The sequence below is a fragment of the Olea europaea genome, chromosome 12 (assembly GCF_002742605.1).
Source record: "Olea europaea var. sylvestris chromosome 12, O_europaea_v1, whole genome shotgun sequence".
Lineage (NCBI taxonomy): Eukaryota > Viridiplantae > Streptophyta > Magnoliopsida > Lamiales > Oleaceae > Olea > Olea europaea.
In genome coordinates, this window is record NC_036248.1 from 11,061,274 (window position 1) to 11,076,509 (window position 15,236).

At 31.0% G+C, this 15,236-nt stretch overlaps 1 protein-coding gene across 1 annotated transcript; it reads right to left on the reverse strand.

Moving 5' to 3' along the window:
• Window positions 1-835: 835 nt before the first annotated feature.
• LOC111406964 (transcription factor SPEECHLESS-like) lies at window positions 836-3,690 on the reverse strand. Its single transcript, XM_023036315.1, has 3 exons — window positions 2,796-3,690; window positions 1,790-2,281; window positions 836-1,208 (listed from the first exon to the last, which is right to left on the reverse strand). Exons 1-3 carry the CDS (start codon window positions 3,201-3,203, stop codon window positions 1,143-1,145), a joined length of 966 nt encoding a protein of 321 aa, XP_022892083.1. The 5' UTR covers window positions 3,204-3,690; the 3' UTR covers window positions 836-1,142.
• Between the last annotated feature and the right edge of the window lie 11,546 nt (window positions 3,691-15,236).

The following is a 15,236-nucleotide window of genomic DNA, read 5'->3' on the forward strand; positions in this document are numbered from 1 at the left end:
TCAAAGAAAAATCTCAACCAATAGCTGTAATACCACTTGTTGGTAAAAATCGGGAGATGGGTATGGCACAATAAGAAGAAGTATTGATCCCACAAACAAGAATAAGATTAAAAACAAGAAGAAATATTAACAAGGGAACCGATTAATTTTATTATTAATAACCATTGGAGAGAAAAATACAATATCAACAATACATAAACTCGAAGTAGATTCAAATATATATAGGAACAATCTAAACCCTAAAAGCAGAGTTGTAGATGAAAATAAATGTTCGAAAATTTCCTTATCTTAATCTATTTAAATCCAACGCAAATTCCAACTCCCAGTAGGACTTCCAAATAGAGCATCAACTAGAATTTGCCAATGGACTTCAAATAGAATTTCAAAAGCATTCCAATTAGAATTCTTCTTAATATGCACTTTAATTAGAACTCTCAAATATTTTCATCAAAAAATTTGGGTCACACTCAAATTCTAACATAATGAGCTGAGCTGCAGCCCGACAGACCTAGCTAGGACCAGGCACACACCCCTCGTTAACCTTAGATAATTTTGTTTTTGAGATTGATTTGATTTTGCTTAAATGTTTATATCAATGTTGTAAGAACCAAATCGATTGACCGTCAAATTCTTGTTTTTCTTTCTTTATTTAACGTATTTAATCAAAATGGGAAATTTGACCCTTCACTTTTTCAGATGAATGTCGTGATCGACTTTTTAAACATTCTGTGTATTGCATTATAAATTTTCAAGAATCGTAGCAACGTAAAAACACTAAGTCGGCAACAAGAAACTGAAATAGATTCAAAGTAGAATAGTGTTATGCTAAAAAAATTCAAAAACTAGTCATGGCTGATAAAAGCTACATCAGTAACAGCAATGGTGGTTGATGCTTTCCCACGTTTGCTTTTATTTCTTCCGAGTGAGTGATCAGTCAATGTCTGCGTTTATGTTTGTGTGAATGAGAGCGAGAGAAAGAAAGGGAATCCAGTCAACGTAAACGCGCATGTCATGTTGGAGAATTGTACAGTACGAGACAATGTTAAACCACAAGAGAAAATAAAAATTTGTTCATTATATTATCTTATCTTATCTAACTCGGCATACTAAACAAAGCACATTGGGAACAAATATTGGTGAACTTAGCAGAATGTTTGTTGAATTTGCTGAGCGAGATCCTCTGCGCTAAGTTGGCATTCAATTCCAATCTGCAAAGCGAGACATATACAGTCATTAGCTTCAATTTTATATAAATTAACACTGTATTCAGTCATATATATATATAAAACAAGAATACATAAAAAATTGTGGAAAATAATAATGGAAATAAGGGAAAAAAAAACATGTCCTAGTTTTCTGTGAAAATGTTCTCTCCAAGAGTAAATATGTAATTACTATGTTACATTGAGGTCCAGTATCATACGTCACTTCTTAAAATTTCTTTCCGGACCCCTAACTCTTTTTACATTAAAACGCTTAATTTTTGACCATTTATAGAAATTGTGCATATATCATACTTTCATCAAGGAAAAAAAATTGAATTTGACCAGTATGCAAGGGATGTATTGAAGAGGACTCTAAATGTATCCAAAGTTTTGATGTAAAAATGAATACGATGTACATGTGAGGAATAAACTTAAGCTTTAGATGAGCTAGTTGAACAAGTGCGGACAAGTTTTCTTCTTTACTTCGTTTACTTGGATAATATTGTCATAAAATTTGATTTCTTGAACTAAATATCACACAACAAGATGAAAATAAGTTGCGTTTCTGCTTTTTTTTCAATTACCTTAATAGTGAAGGAATTTCTCATCCTGTCCCCAACTGTGCTGACATTCACATGGAGGATTTCCAGGGACAATTCTTCAAGTGCAGAAATTATTTTCGCTGTTTGGCCTTGAATTTTTGGAGAAACAGTCTTGAGCAGTACATTTGGACAAGAAAATTTGACTTCCACGTCAGCAATTTCAGATTTTGAATTTGCAACAAGTTCATTAACACTGTCGTTGATGGAGGAATTGGAAGAATTGGTTGGTGAATGTAGCCAGGTTTTGTAGGGACTGTATGGCTGTGGGGTTCTTGGGCTTAAGGGTAGGTTTAATATGGGGCTCAATGGAGGCTTTCTTGGACTAAGGGGTGAGGGTCTTGGACTTGAAACCAAACGAGGACTTAAAACTTCTGTGTAAGCTTTTCTTTGTTTCTTGGCCTCTAGTGATTTTAAAACTTGCTGTAATTCAGTGATGTAATCGGCAACTCCTCCGATTATCGACGCTTGATCGGCCTACTCAAAAGTAGAGGCGTGTATGTTTGAAATACAGTTAGAACGTGTTTTGTAAGTTAAACTCATTAGTGCTAGATAATGTTATAAAGTAACAGGAGTTAAAACATTGTATATACTAGCTAATTCCGTTTGGTATTGTGGCAAAGGTGCATCTGAAGGATAATAGTGACTTCAAATATTGCAACATAAATAATTTGAAGTTCATCGAATATTTGGCTTTGCTTCTTTAAAAAAGGTTGTTTATTTCCGGAGTGCCACTCTTGATTGCCGGAATAAGAAGAAGCCATTTATTTGCTTATAAGTTAAGCCAAACAAGCTATCAGTTTTTATTCTGAATCTAACATTGTTGACTCCTATAGCACAATCTTACCTCACTTTTGGTAAGTTGAATACGCCGTAGATAGAAATGCATAAATAACAAGTTTTTAGCTTTTTTTCTTTGTTACTTACGTACCAAAAATCGAGTTTAGTCCTAAGGAAAACTAAAAGAACGTAAGAATAAAAGGACACTTACTCTTTTAACGTAAAAGGAAGGCGTCAAAGAACGCAAGACAATCAAATGCTCATTCATCTGCTTCCTTCTGTTCCTTTCCACTGTTATATGAGAAATTCTTTGTTGTCCATCAACGGCGGCTTCCGTTGAAGCTGTTGCAATCACCTTCTGTTTCTTGCATTTTTGTGAAGCTTCAAATTCAGTTTCAGATTCTTGAACAACACTCGAAGCATTAGACTTCTGAGAAACCAATAATCCTACTTCATTCACTGGTACTGTCTCCAGATTAAAGCCTGAAACCCCGTCTAAAGCCTCAAGAATACTGAAAATATCGTCCGGTGACGCCGGGTTGACGCCGACCCCGCCAATGGTAGATTCAGTACCAAACTCAGAATCCTCAAAAAAGTCAAATAAATTCTCACCATCCATTTAAAAACACCTTACAGAAATGTCGACTGATTAAAAAGAAATAAAGAGTACTTTTTCAGAAAGAAAGTAAAGATTTATTTTTTAAAACCGTGAGTTTTGAACTAAAATTTCAACATAGTGTAACTTTAAGAAAGCTCAAACTGAACATGTTTAGTAACTTTTAAGCTTAACCAAACATGCATGCTAGCTAGTTGAGTAGTTGGTCATTCTGACTCCGCGCCAACGCGTGCTTGGTGTTTTTCCGGGGTAGGGGCTACGTTTGTTGCTCGCCGGAAGATCAAGAAAAAATGAAGCGCTAAAAGAAGGAACTATAACAAGAAATATATAGTATGGACTGATTGAAAGGGTCCGATCTATCAACATCAAAATCTAATTTTATATGGGGTTTGCATGGATTTGACGAGAAATATCACGAGAGTGACATTGGAGTAAAGGGAAAGGGCAAAGGGAAAGAATGTGGATTCTTTGGAGGATTATTTCCAGAAGAGGAGAGAGAGACGCAGTGAAGGTTTATGCAAGAGAGAAATGGATATATAAATGAGACTGAGACAATGAGTAGATACTCGAATTTAAGAATATTTATGTTTTTGTACTTGGTATATAAAACCTAAAAAGCTGGTAAAAATTCTTTGAGTAGAACTGTTACTTCGACTGTGTTCAATAATCATTAATCAATTGTCTCGCGTTTTGAAAACGTAAGAGTAATCATAAGATGATTTTTTGATAGAATTTTTCCAAATGATGCGTTGGCGGCATCTAAATGGTCAATTTTATTTTTTTTCAAACACCAATGAAATGACGCCACCTCACCATCTGTATAAATTCTATACACCAAGCAGGGTTCTAATTCAAAATGTTAAACGGCAAAGATGGAAAGTATTTACATCGCACATAATTATATTCTTACAATGTCTATGCACTATGTGATGAAGATTTTTTTTTTTTCATAAACACGTATTGATAAAATTTAAATTCGATAGATTTTGATAAAAATTGATGAAATATGTAGTTGAAAAATTGATAAAAGTGTGGATCCTATAATTCATGTGGTTGAAAATGAATTTTAAAAAATGCGGGTCAAAATGACGAAATTGATATTTATTGCTTATTCATGTCATCTTGTTCTAACTACTATTCTCATTCCACACCATGTATTATGTCCCCTCTCTTACACTCAATATAGTTCAGAGAGACTTTTAAGTTGCTACTCAACCGTTTAAGAGGCTTTTGAACTATTCTCGAGTAATTTCAGAAAGTAATGCTATTCAGTCTCATTATAATTATAACCCTAATCTATGTAGTGTTAGGTCATAGGCTAAATGACAAACCCACTTGTAATTTAGCACCATATTAGCACCATATATATTATCATTATAGGCTAAATAACATTACTCATTCCTAGTTTAGCAGACTATAAGCTTTAAGGGAGGAAAGAGGAGACAAGTAGGGTAGGACAAAATGAATACAAGGTAGGAGTCAAGAAAAAGATGGCATGAATAAAATAAAAGTAATTTTTAATAATGTTGAATATGACATTTTACTCTTGTTTAAGCCTCTTTTTTGTAAGAAAATATATTTTAGAATAGTGATTTTTTATAAGAAAACTTGGCTAAAAGAAAAAAGAAAAAATTCGATCTAAGTATAATATTATTTTATGGTAGAATTTGCGGTTGAAAATTAGTTTCGAAAAATGAGTTTTTGAATAAATGGAGGATATTGGAATGATTTTTATTTTATTTTTAAATATAATAAATTTATAAAACTTTGACATTTTATTTTGACTATTATAAGATGACTATTTTGAAACTTCGAGGAAGAAGGTAGTCAGAAAAAATATTTATTTCAGTACTCTTTATGGGAGATGGAGACTCGTTCATTGCATTTCATATGTATGTTCTTTTTATAGATAATTGATAATTTATGTTATCTTTAAATGCTGATAAGATGGTAACTCATTTGACATGTCAATTTTAGAATTTACATGCTCGTTTGAGCTATTTAAGCTCTAATGTCGAGTTTATTTTTGAAATTCCATCGTAAACATCAACCTCTCTCTTTTAAACCACATTTGTCATGTTTTATTGAAATAAAATAAAATAATTAGAGTACATACTTGGGAGGGAAACCTCACCTCCAACTAAATATGTAAAAAGAAAAAAACACTTGGACTTTTCCCGTCTTGAGGAATACAAAATTAGACCTGAAGACAACTATACTTCGGCAATTTTCTGGTAATACTCCTGTCACCACATAATGGTGTAAATATCAATCTTGTTAAATGGACAGCCTACTCTCTAAGTTGTTAACCATTATCGTATATTTAAGAGGAGAAATTTTATATTAACAATGCTAGAGCTTCATCTATACTAGTTATGTAAAAATTATTACAAATAGCGTCATAACTTTGTTATTCCATAACGACATCTTTCATGACCGCTGTAGAAAACTTTATCATGACGATTATTCTTGGTAAAGTTGGTTTTATATTTGTAGTAAATGTCTTCATTTTTTTTTATTTTTTTTATTGATGGACTTTTTATAAAGTTACTTATTTTAAGCTTAGCTAAGCTTGCTTATCTAAAATTAATTGGATTTTAACAACAAAAATTTATTTTGTTATCCAAGAGAGGCCTTAATGGCGATGATTATTAAGTTTTTGGATAAAGATAAATTTTATTGTAAATGCAAGTTTAGTATATAATACTATACGATAATAAATTAAGGTCCTCTTTGGTTTGGATAAAAATTATATTTTTAGTAAATTTTGATAAAAGTCAATGAAATATACTATTTATGTTAGTCTGTTTAATAAAATATTGTGTGGATCCCCAGCCATCATAAATCAGTCCTCCAAATAAGGCATCCAAGATATTTGAATTGATCTTTTGCTCAAAATCGGTAAGAGTTATGTTGTCCACCCCGTCACATTAATGGGTCAAATCTTCTTCTTCTTTGTTTTTTTTTTTATTCGTCAAAAAAAGTGGCTTGACCCTACGCTACATCGGCGATGCGGCTCATAGGCCTCAGCATGTGGACCTCAGTTACATTCACAGGCCTCGGTAAAAGGTGCCTCGACTAGTGGACTTCGGCCATAGCTCACCTCGGCAATATATGCCACCTCGGCTGGAGTGCCATGTGGTTCGGCCTGAGTGGGCCATAAGCCCAGGTAAATTGGCCAAGTATGACAATACGCAACAGAAAACTTCCCAAACTATGTTTAAGTTAAGAGAATTAAAGTTACTCCTATATTACAGCCAAAGTAAATGATTTATTTTCAGCTTCAATAAAATATAATTAGGCTTAGCCTACATGCTTCAACAACGAGATATTTGAACAAAATTTAACAAGACAATGGACAACTATTTAACATGTGTTTCTTTTTAATTATATCTACACTACATACAATGTACAGCCAACAAATTTACTTGGTTTTGTCTGTCCATATCTTTATTTTCCAAGATTCTATTTATGGTCATTATACAATAAATTCTTTTTGCCAAACGAGAATCAAAGATCAATACACTATATTCTGGGATCACTTACCGTGGGCTTCATAAAAGGAAATGAAGATTTATGTGAGTTATTTGCCTGTTAAATATTGAATAACTTTCAAATGAGACTGGTGATATGTAGAGTTTAAATTCCAAAAGAAAATAATTTTTATTAATAAAATAAAATTTTACACACTTTTGAATACATTTTGATTATATGATGACATTCCTCACTAACACACTTCACTATTTCACTATGTCTCTCTTTCCCACATTGTCTATTTGCTCTCACTCTCTTCACACACTTTCTCTTATCACTCATGCAGACACAATCACCTTGTATTTATCGGTGTTAATGGATGATTGTGGAAAGTTCTAGCATGGTGGTGAACATAATTCTAGATACATCCATAAATGGTGGTAATAGTAATTGGATTCTTCAAACATCTTCTAGGCATGGATGCATTCTAGATTCTTCTAGTCTCTTCTAGCAATGAATCATCACCAATTTTCTAGAGAATTCATGGAGCTTCCTTAAAGTCGGTGATGATCTTCATGATATCTTAGATAAAAAAAGTCTTCAACTCTCTTTCGGCAGCATCTATAACCATACTCGTGGTTATTCCTTATTTTCCATTCTTTCTTTGACAGCTTAAATATAGGTTTTAGTTTTCCATCTTGTTAGATAAATATTTTGCGAAAAGTATCAACTTTTCAATCGATCAAATTTCAATTTTAACCATATATTTTATGATACCTGCAAAACAACACATTCCATTAACTTTTATCAAAATTTGAGAAAAACCTTCATCAAGAGCTTTGTCATAATTACACACCCTTAACTAATGTAGGTCAATGGCCCGTGGAATGGTTAATAGCTACTTAGGTCTTGAATTTTCAGTTTGAACCATAAATATAGTCAAATTATTAAGTAAAACATTTAGAATTTTTTTTTAAGAAAATCCACATTACTTTTCAAGTTTAAATGAATGATATCTTACTAGTTTTTACATAACAAACAGTTTTACAATAGCCGTCTATTTAAATTTTTCCAACGTCTACACAAAATTCAAAGATTGACTTGTGGAATTTATATGCAAAAATCGAAATCTTCCTAATTGTTTTGAGAATTAAACATGTTTTAGTCACCCTATGCAACTGCAGAATATTTAGAATGTGAGGTTGATATTGTTTTTTCATCAACGATTAAGAAATTTAAGATTTGATTTTACTTTGAAATGAAGAGACATTTAATTTGATAATTGCTCGTAGAATAAAATTAAAATAAATGTTAAGTATAAAGATAGTAATTAGACTTGTATAAAGACTTTACTCTATATTTTTAAATATTAATTCTTCAAAATGGTCTTTAAGTTAGAAATGACGTTATTTAAACATTTAAATGCCCCTCGGTTCTCTTTATTTTAAAAATCATATTTTTCAAGAGTAAAGCTACTTAGTATAAGGAGTGTTAACGACACTTTGTGATATTAAGCCCTTGTTTGAGCACCGTTCTTTGGAAAAAATGCATTCTTAAACAATGTTTTGATATCATTTCGATCACACGTTTTTCAATAAAATAGTATTATACGCAAATTCAAAACGCTTCCTTATTTTTTAACCATAAATTTCCTGTCAATACATTCTTCAAAAATGCATTTTTCTCCCCAAATGGTACTCAAACAAGGGCTAAATAATATAAAGGGAGGCCACGGAAACCCTAATAAGTTGTCATTCAAGGCCGTGAAGGTGTACATAAGTAAAAACATTAACGTAGATGTTAATTCTGCAAATACTTTTAGCCGAGATGGAGATATATGTATGTATGTATATGCGTGTAACTGTTAGTAATGGTATCTTACGGACAATAAAACACAGAATCTGCATTGATATGATGAACATGACAGCAGCAAAACTATACCATGCTTGCCCACTTTTAAATTGAAAACGACAAAATCCAAAATTTATGTGTGTGAGAGAGAGGTGATAACGATGGGGCACTGCAACTGAGCAAAATCTGCAAGTTGTGTCTGTAAGAGGAGAGGGAGGTTTCAAGAAGGTGGCTTTCAATGCGCAGACACGGCATCTCCGTGCTCTCATATAATATATACATCAATTCTCTGTCCAGTCTAATGCAAATGCAGAGTGCGGTCTGTACCAAAGAGAAAGAGAAACCATATGTAGTGGCTTTTGCATCTTCGACGCATGCAATTACTCTACAATCTATGAATAGTAATCGAATTTAAACCTCCTATTAGATGAGAAATTATCATTTTATTCAAACTATTTCTTAGACAAAATACATTATAATTTTCCCATGTTCATTCATTGATATTTGATAATAATTGTAGCTTAAATAGTTTATTAAAACTAGATACATTATAGTTTTCCCATGTTCATTCATAATAGGGACGGATTTAGGTGGTGGCCAGTTAAGGTGGCTATCCTAGCTGGATTCATCGGGGAGAATTTTTTTTTTTTTTTTTTTTTGATAATATATAAAAATCTTAGATTATATAACCAGTAGTTCATTTTATTTTCAAACCCCTCTTCTGCTTGCATTTATATATTGTGAGTCTTAGATTCAATTCCTTCCCATCCATTTCATTATGCAAAATTTTTATTTATACAATATTTACCAAAATTAATTCCCTAAGGAAATGATTCGAACCTATGACCTCTAGTTATAATGATTGGAAGCTTAACCATCATGGCAATTGTTGAATATTGAATCTAAATTTAATAAAATGATATATGTTAAGACTCAATTCTTTTTGTTTTTGTTGGTTTTTGTCATTTTAAATTTTTATGCTTTAATAATTTATAAGATATGACTTATGAGTATTGAATTTTAATTTATATGTTATTTGAAAATTTGTCTATGTGAATTGTGATATTAAAAATTAATTTGAGTATCGTGAAATGTGAATATATGATTTATGAAAATTGAAAATGAGAAATTGGGAAATTTATAATTTGTAATGAATTGGTGTTGAGAATTGAAAATTGAAACTTTAATTATATTTTAAAATTAATTTTAATTACATTGAATCTTTGATTAACGTTCAATTCTCATACTAATTATGAAATGAATTTTTTAACTAAATCTTAATCTAATTCTTGTAGTAGTATATCTAATCTCGTAACTACTTTTAGTCAAGCAAACGATTTGTCGAGCATTGATAACATAAAGAATTCTTATGTATCATGTAATTTATATTATTTTGGATTGTATTGAACTATAATATGATATAAATATACGATTTTTTACTTTTAGTGTATTTACATATAGATCGAAATTTTTTAATATTATTTAATTTAATATTAATAAACGACATTGCTATACGGTCATTGACTAACGACAGTCAACGGCCAACTATCAACGATCGCTTTAGTTGAGTCGAAATCCTAGATTCGCCCCTGCATTCATTGATATAGTTTGATAACAATTGTAGCTTAAATAGTTTATCGTTTCATTCAAACTATTTCTTAGACAAAATACATTATAATTTTCCCATGTTCATCCATTGATATTTGATAACAATTGTAGCTTAAATAGTTTTTTAAAATTAAAGTCAAAGTCAACAACAAATTTTAACTAACATTTCATAAGACTCCAAGTATTTTCAACAAACTCTTTAAACGTGAGATACTATCTATTTTAAGGAGTCGACGTTTAAAATTATATTTCAAAAGACTCTTTAAATTAATATTTTTTCGATAATTAGATGCATTAAAAGTGTTTTGGGCCCTGTTTGAACCCCATTATTTCATCATTAAAATAAAAAATATGACTGTTATCTATTACATCAAGCTACCATATTTGACTTTTTATATCTTGTATAGAGTCCATAACAACTATATTTTTTATTCTCATTTTTACAGTAATGTGGTTCAAACGGGGGGTTAATTTTCAATGTAGGAAAACAATAAAATAATCTTTAAAAAAAAAGCTAGTTAAAATAAAAAATAGAAAAAAATAATAAATATTTTTGGGAGTAGTAAAATTAAATATTAAATATAGAAAGTTTGTTAGAGTATTTCAAAATTTTAACTCTCTAAATTTATAGATACTCTCCAAATAATAGAATATGTTCTTTAAAAATAGAAAGTCTCTTAGAAGTGCTATCACAATTTTATCAACCACACATTTCATTAGTTATTATCAAAATTTATTAAAATAAATTTTTTTTAGCTACACGAACTTGGGGCATTGTATTTACATGTATTTAAGGAGAAGAGTATATGAAAAATGGAGTTTATTTATTTAGGTTTACATAAGAGGTCGTCATATTTATTGTAAATTGTCATGTACTATTGTGGCAGATGAAAATTTTAAGTACTATGTTTTAATTATGGTTCTACAATATACTAGTTTTTTTTTAGATTATTTTATTATTTTTCTACATTGAAAATTGAAATATTTTGAATGCATTTAATTGTAGAGAATACACACTCTTTAAATTAAAATGTTAATTTAAAAAGTTTCTGGAAATATGATTTTAAAAGTTGACACTTTAAAATAAAGAGCATCTCATATTTTAAAATAAAATAAAAAAAATTAGATATACTCTTAGCTTACACAAACATACAAGTATTTGATCTGAATATGTGAAAAAAGAATGTTAAATTCTGCCTAAAAGCATATTTTCCAAGTAATTATTTGAAATATGTGCGATTAAAAAAATCGAGAAAATATGCTTTTACGCATTTAAAAAAAGAAAAAAGAAAAATTGACTGTAATAAATAATAGTGGACATCCAATGTTCATTGATTTCTCTCATGAGGCCATCATTAAAGACAAGCACGAAATATAGTAGTGTAACATTATTACAACAAAAAGTTAATTTTTTTATTTTTTTTTAGACCCAACCAACTTCCACCTCGAATCCCACCCCATCCAACCCACCCCCTAGTGGTTTCTTTCAAATCGTTTTACTTGCATATTCATCCTCGGAGCTGATGTTCCTGGCGTCTTCATCATGTCAACGACTAGAAACATCCATCGGACCCACTATATTCATTGTTGCATAGATTGCCATGTCCCATTTCTTTACTCTATACCACTCCAAACCCCACCCCCGCTCCTCATCAAGTTAAAAAAGAGCCTTGTCGAGTATTTTTGTCTGCTTACCCCAGCTCTCATACCCAATTAAGATGGGGTGAGGCAGAATGAGAATCCCCTAGCCTAGTCATTAAAAAACTCATGTTTAGAAAATATAATAATTCTTAATATTTTCTTTATGTCCAATAAAAAACTTGTATCTTGAAATGAACATACCGTATACCTGATTGGGCGAAGAAATCTCATCCAGCTCGGGGTGGACCCTATAAGTATCGAATTTTTTTCACCATTCCTAAGTCCACAGTGATACAATTGATTGTCCCGCAATACTGAAACAGCTTCGATACATTGCTTAGCTCCGTCTGCCTTTGATAGAGTGCTCAATTGAACTCTTATTTGGCTCAATTATTTTCAAAATACATTTTTTCTAAAACTCATTTTTAACTACACATTCTTCCATAAAATAATATTACACGTAAACCTCAAACGTTTTCATATTTTTTAACCACACATTCTCCAAAAAAATCACTATTTCAAAATAAATTTTCTCCCAAAATCATATTAAAATGATGCTCAAACAGAGGCTAAATGATAAATAGCACTGAGTACTTTAGGTACAATGAATCCAACTATAGATAAGGAAACGTGTTTCAAACAATATTTAGATAATGTAAATATGACTCTATTTAATAGCTTAAACTTTTAGATTAAATGATTCAACAAAATAAACATATTATGTCATCATCTCAAGAAATAGTGGTATAATTTCTTGAACAGTATGCACAATAGCTTTATCAATCATATAATTTTTTTATATTACATTTATTCATCACAATATTCTTTGCAAGAATATAAACGCACAGAGAAGATTTATTATATAGAGTACAAATTTGACACAAACTTTGTCTTTTGTTTGAAATTAAAAAGATGCCATGTTTTCTTTGGACAGGACGAACCTTTAAATAAATGCAATAATATGACATTTCACATCCACTAGGTCCCCTTTATATAAATTTGGAGCCTCGAGTTCAATGTATGAAGAAACATAAAAAAATAATAAATTAATTCATTGAGTAAAAGAAAACATAAAATTCGACGAAAAGGACTCTATACACGCTGTCAACTCCATATGAGAAAAATTAAGTTAAGCTGTATGAATTCTTTTCGGGATTCCATTCCATTCATTTCTTTATCAGCAACCAAAGCAGATCTTTAAATATCACTGTAAATCATGTTGGCTATGATCTTCTCTCCTCTTATAACATTTTCTACTAAGATTGTTCATATAACTCTTATGAAAAATGTCTTCTTTAAGACTACCCAAGACATGCATCAGCCAATAATATCGTCACTCTCTTAATTTAGTCCCATTTCTTTACTCTATACCACTCCAAACCCCACCCCCGCTCCTCATCAAGTTAAAAAAGAGCCTTGTCGAGTATTTTTGTCTGCTTACCCCAGCTCTCATACCCAATTAAGATGGGGTGAGGCAGAATGAGAATCCCCTAGCCTAGTCATTAAAAAACTCATGTTTAGAAAATATAATAATTCTTAATATTTTCTTTATGTCTTATTAACTAAAGGGCCCTCGAAAACAACATATGATAAAGATACATATATACTGTTTTCAGCAACATAAACATCAAACATTAATTTGACATGTAGCAAAAGGCTTTTCAGTTTTGGCGACTGTTGTACCGTAAATTTGAAAGTGTCACTTGATTCTTTTCTCATCTTTTATAGAGACAAACAATGACTTAAGTAACATCTTTCTAATTTGTTTGTTATGTTTTTGCAATATTTAGGGTGTGGTCCAAACAACTTTGGAAAATTACGTCCATGTTTACTGGGTAGTTAGATTGAGAAAGAAACGTCTAAAAATGTTCAAAACATTTGAATATTAACCATTTCTTGTGACCCTTTTGTCCCTGTGAACATTTTTCTTGATGTATTAAAGAGGGGTTAATGAACTTTGACCCCTAAGGGCCCTTGACTCGACTCTATGGCGTTGTTCTAGGAGTCGGTAGTCGTGCATTGGATCCCTTCAAAAGCATGTGACACTTGAGGTTTTGATTTTTTATATGGTCATCATGTGAAAATAATGACTCAAGAAAATGAATCCGAGTACACTGCCTTTTTTGCCAATCCATTTTAGGGTGATCAAGGATGGAGATGAAATCCACGATCGATGATTTACAATTAGGAGGAAGATAGAGGGTTTCTTGGAGTTATAATGCTAATCATCAAATTATGCTGCTTTTATATAGCCCGAAAAGGATGCCTTTCTATCAAAATTGCCAGATACATATTTCTGAGAAATACGGTAACAAAGTAGCTTTTAAGCCTAGGCCAATTTGATGAAACACATTTATCTAGAAAGTACTTGAACCCCAAGAGTCATGTATGAGAACATATAAGCATTTTCCTTTCAATATTTTTAAAAATGTTAAGACATTATTGCCAAAATTTCTCAGTCATAATAAATTAAATATATTAAATTAATATTGCAAGTGATGGAGGGTTCATATATTATATTTCCCTTAATTACCTTTATATTTCTACTTAGGTTAATATTTTAATTTATGTTACAAAACTAAAAACCAAAAGAGCAATCATTGATTCCTAAGTCCTAATGTTCAAGAGTGGTTAAAGAAAATAAAACTACATTTTTTCACCGCATCAATATTTACAAGAAAGGGAGATTTTTTTATCTTTCAAAAAATACCATGATTTTAATTGTGTTAAATTCAAGGTAACTTACAAAAAATGGAAATATTTTTATTTCACCTTAAGTATATGGTTCTTGGAATAAAAAGAAACTGATTCTTGAAAACATTACTTTTGAACCTAGGGAGGTAAAAAATTGTGCTATTTAATCCAAACATTAATGTGTGCAATTGCTTTCTATCCTACATTATGAAACTTAATATTAAATTAAGGCTTTCTTTCTATGATGTTGACTAATGAGAAAGTAGTTGGCAACATGAAAATTAAAGCTCCCATTATATTTATGTTCTAGCTTAAGATCTTAAATAAATTAGGCATGGACAAATTCCTTGTATTTAAAACTTTTGATTATAACAAATTTACCATTCATTTTAAAATTTTAAAAAAAAATAAAGTGAATCAACGTAATTCTAGATTTCATTGCTATTTCCAACAAAGGGATTGTTCTTCCACTTTAAATGTCTCACTCCTATTATTACTTCCTATCACTCCAAGTGTAGCTAGTTCAGCTTCAACCAGGAGATTTTCGACTTTGACCGAACATAATCTGAACCTTCTTATCCCGAGAAAATTTTACCCATGGCTAGTAGTTTTCGTAAATCTAGCACCTTCGGAGTCCCCCTAGAGTATCAGCATCTAAGCTCACTCTAGTCATTCCTCCTTTAAACTATCAAATAACAGAATCATTTTAACCAATATTGATCCTGTCAAAAGAACATTTGGTTGGTTTAACTCTTATCATAGGTAAAT

Excerpts from the sequence above, each read along its gene's own strand:
- LOC111406964 (XM_023036315.1), bottom strand. The coding sequence starts at position 3,203 with ATGGATGGTGAGAATTTATTTGACTTTTTTGAGGATTCTGAGTTTGGT. Across the intron at positions 2,282-2,795 it reads CTTCCTTTTACGTTAAAAGA|GCCGATCAAGCGTCGATAAT; the intron begins GTAAGTGTCCTT and ends ACTTTTGAGTAG. Across the intron at positions 1,209-1,789 it reads GAAATTCCTTCACTATTAAG|ATTGGAATTGAATGCCAACT; the intron begins GTAATTGAAAAA and ends CTCGCTTTGCAG.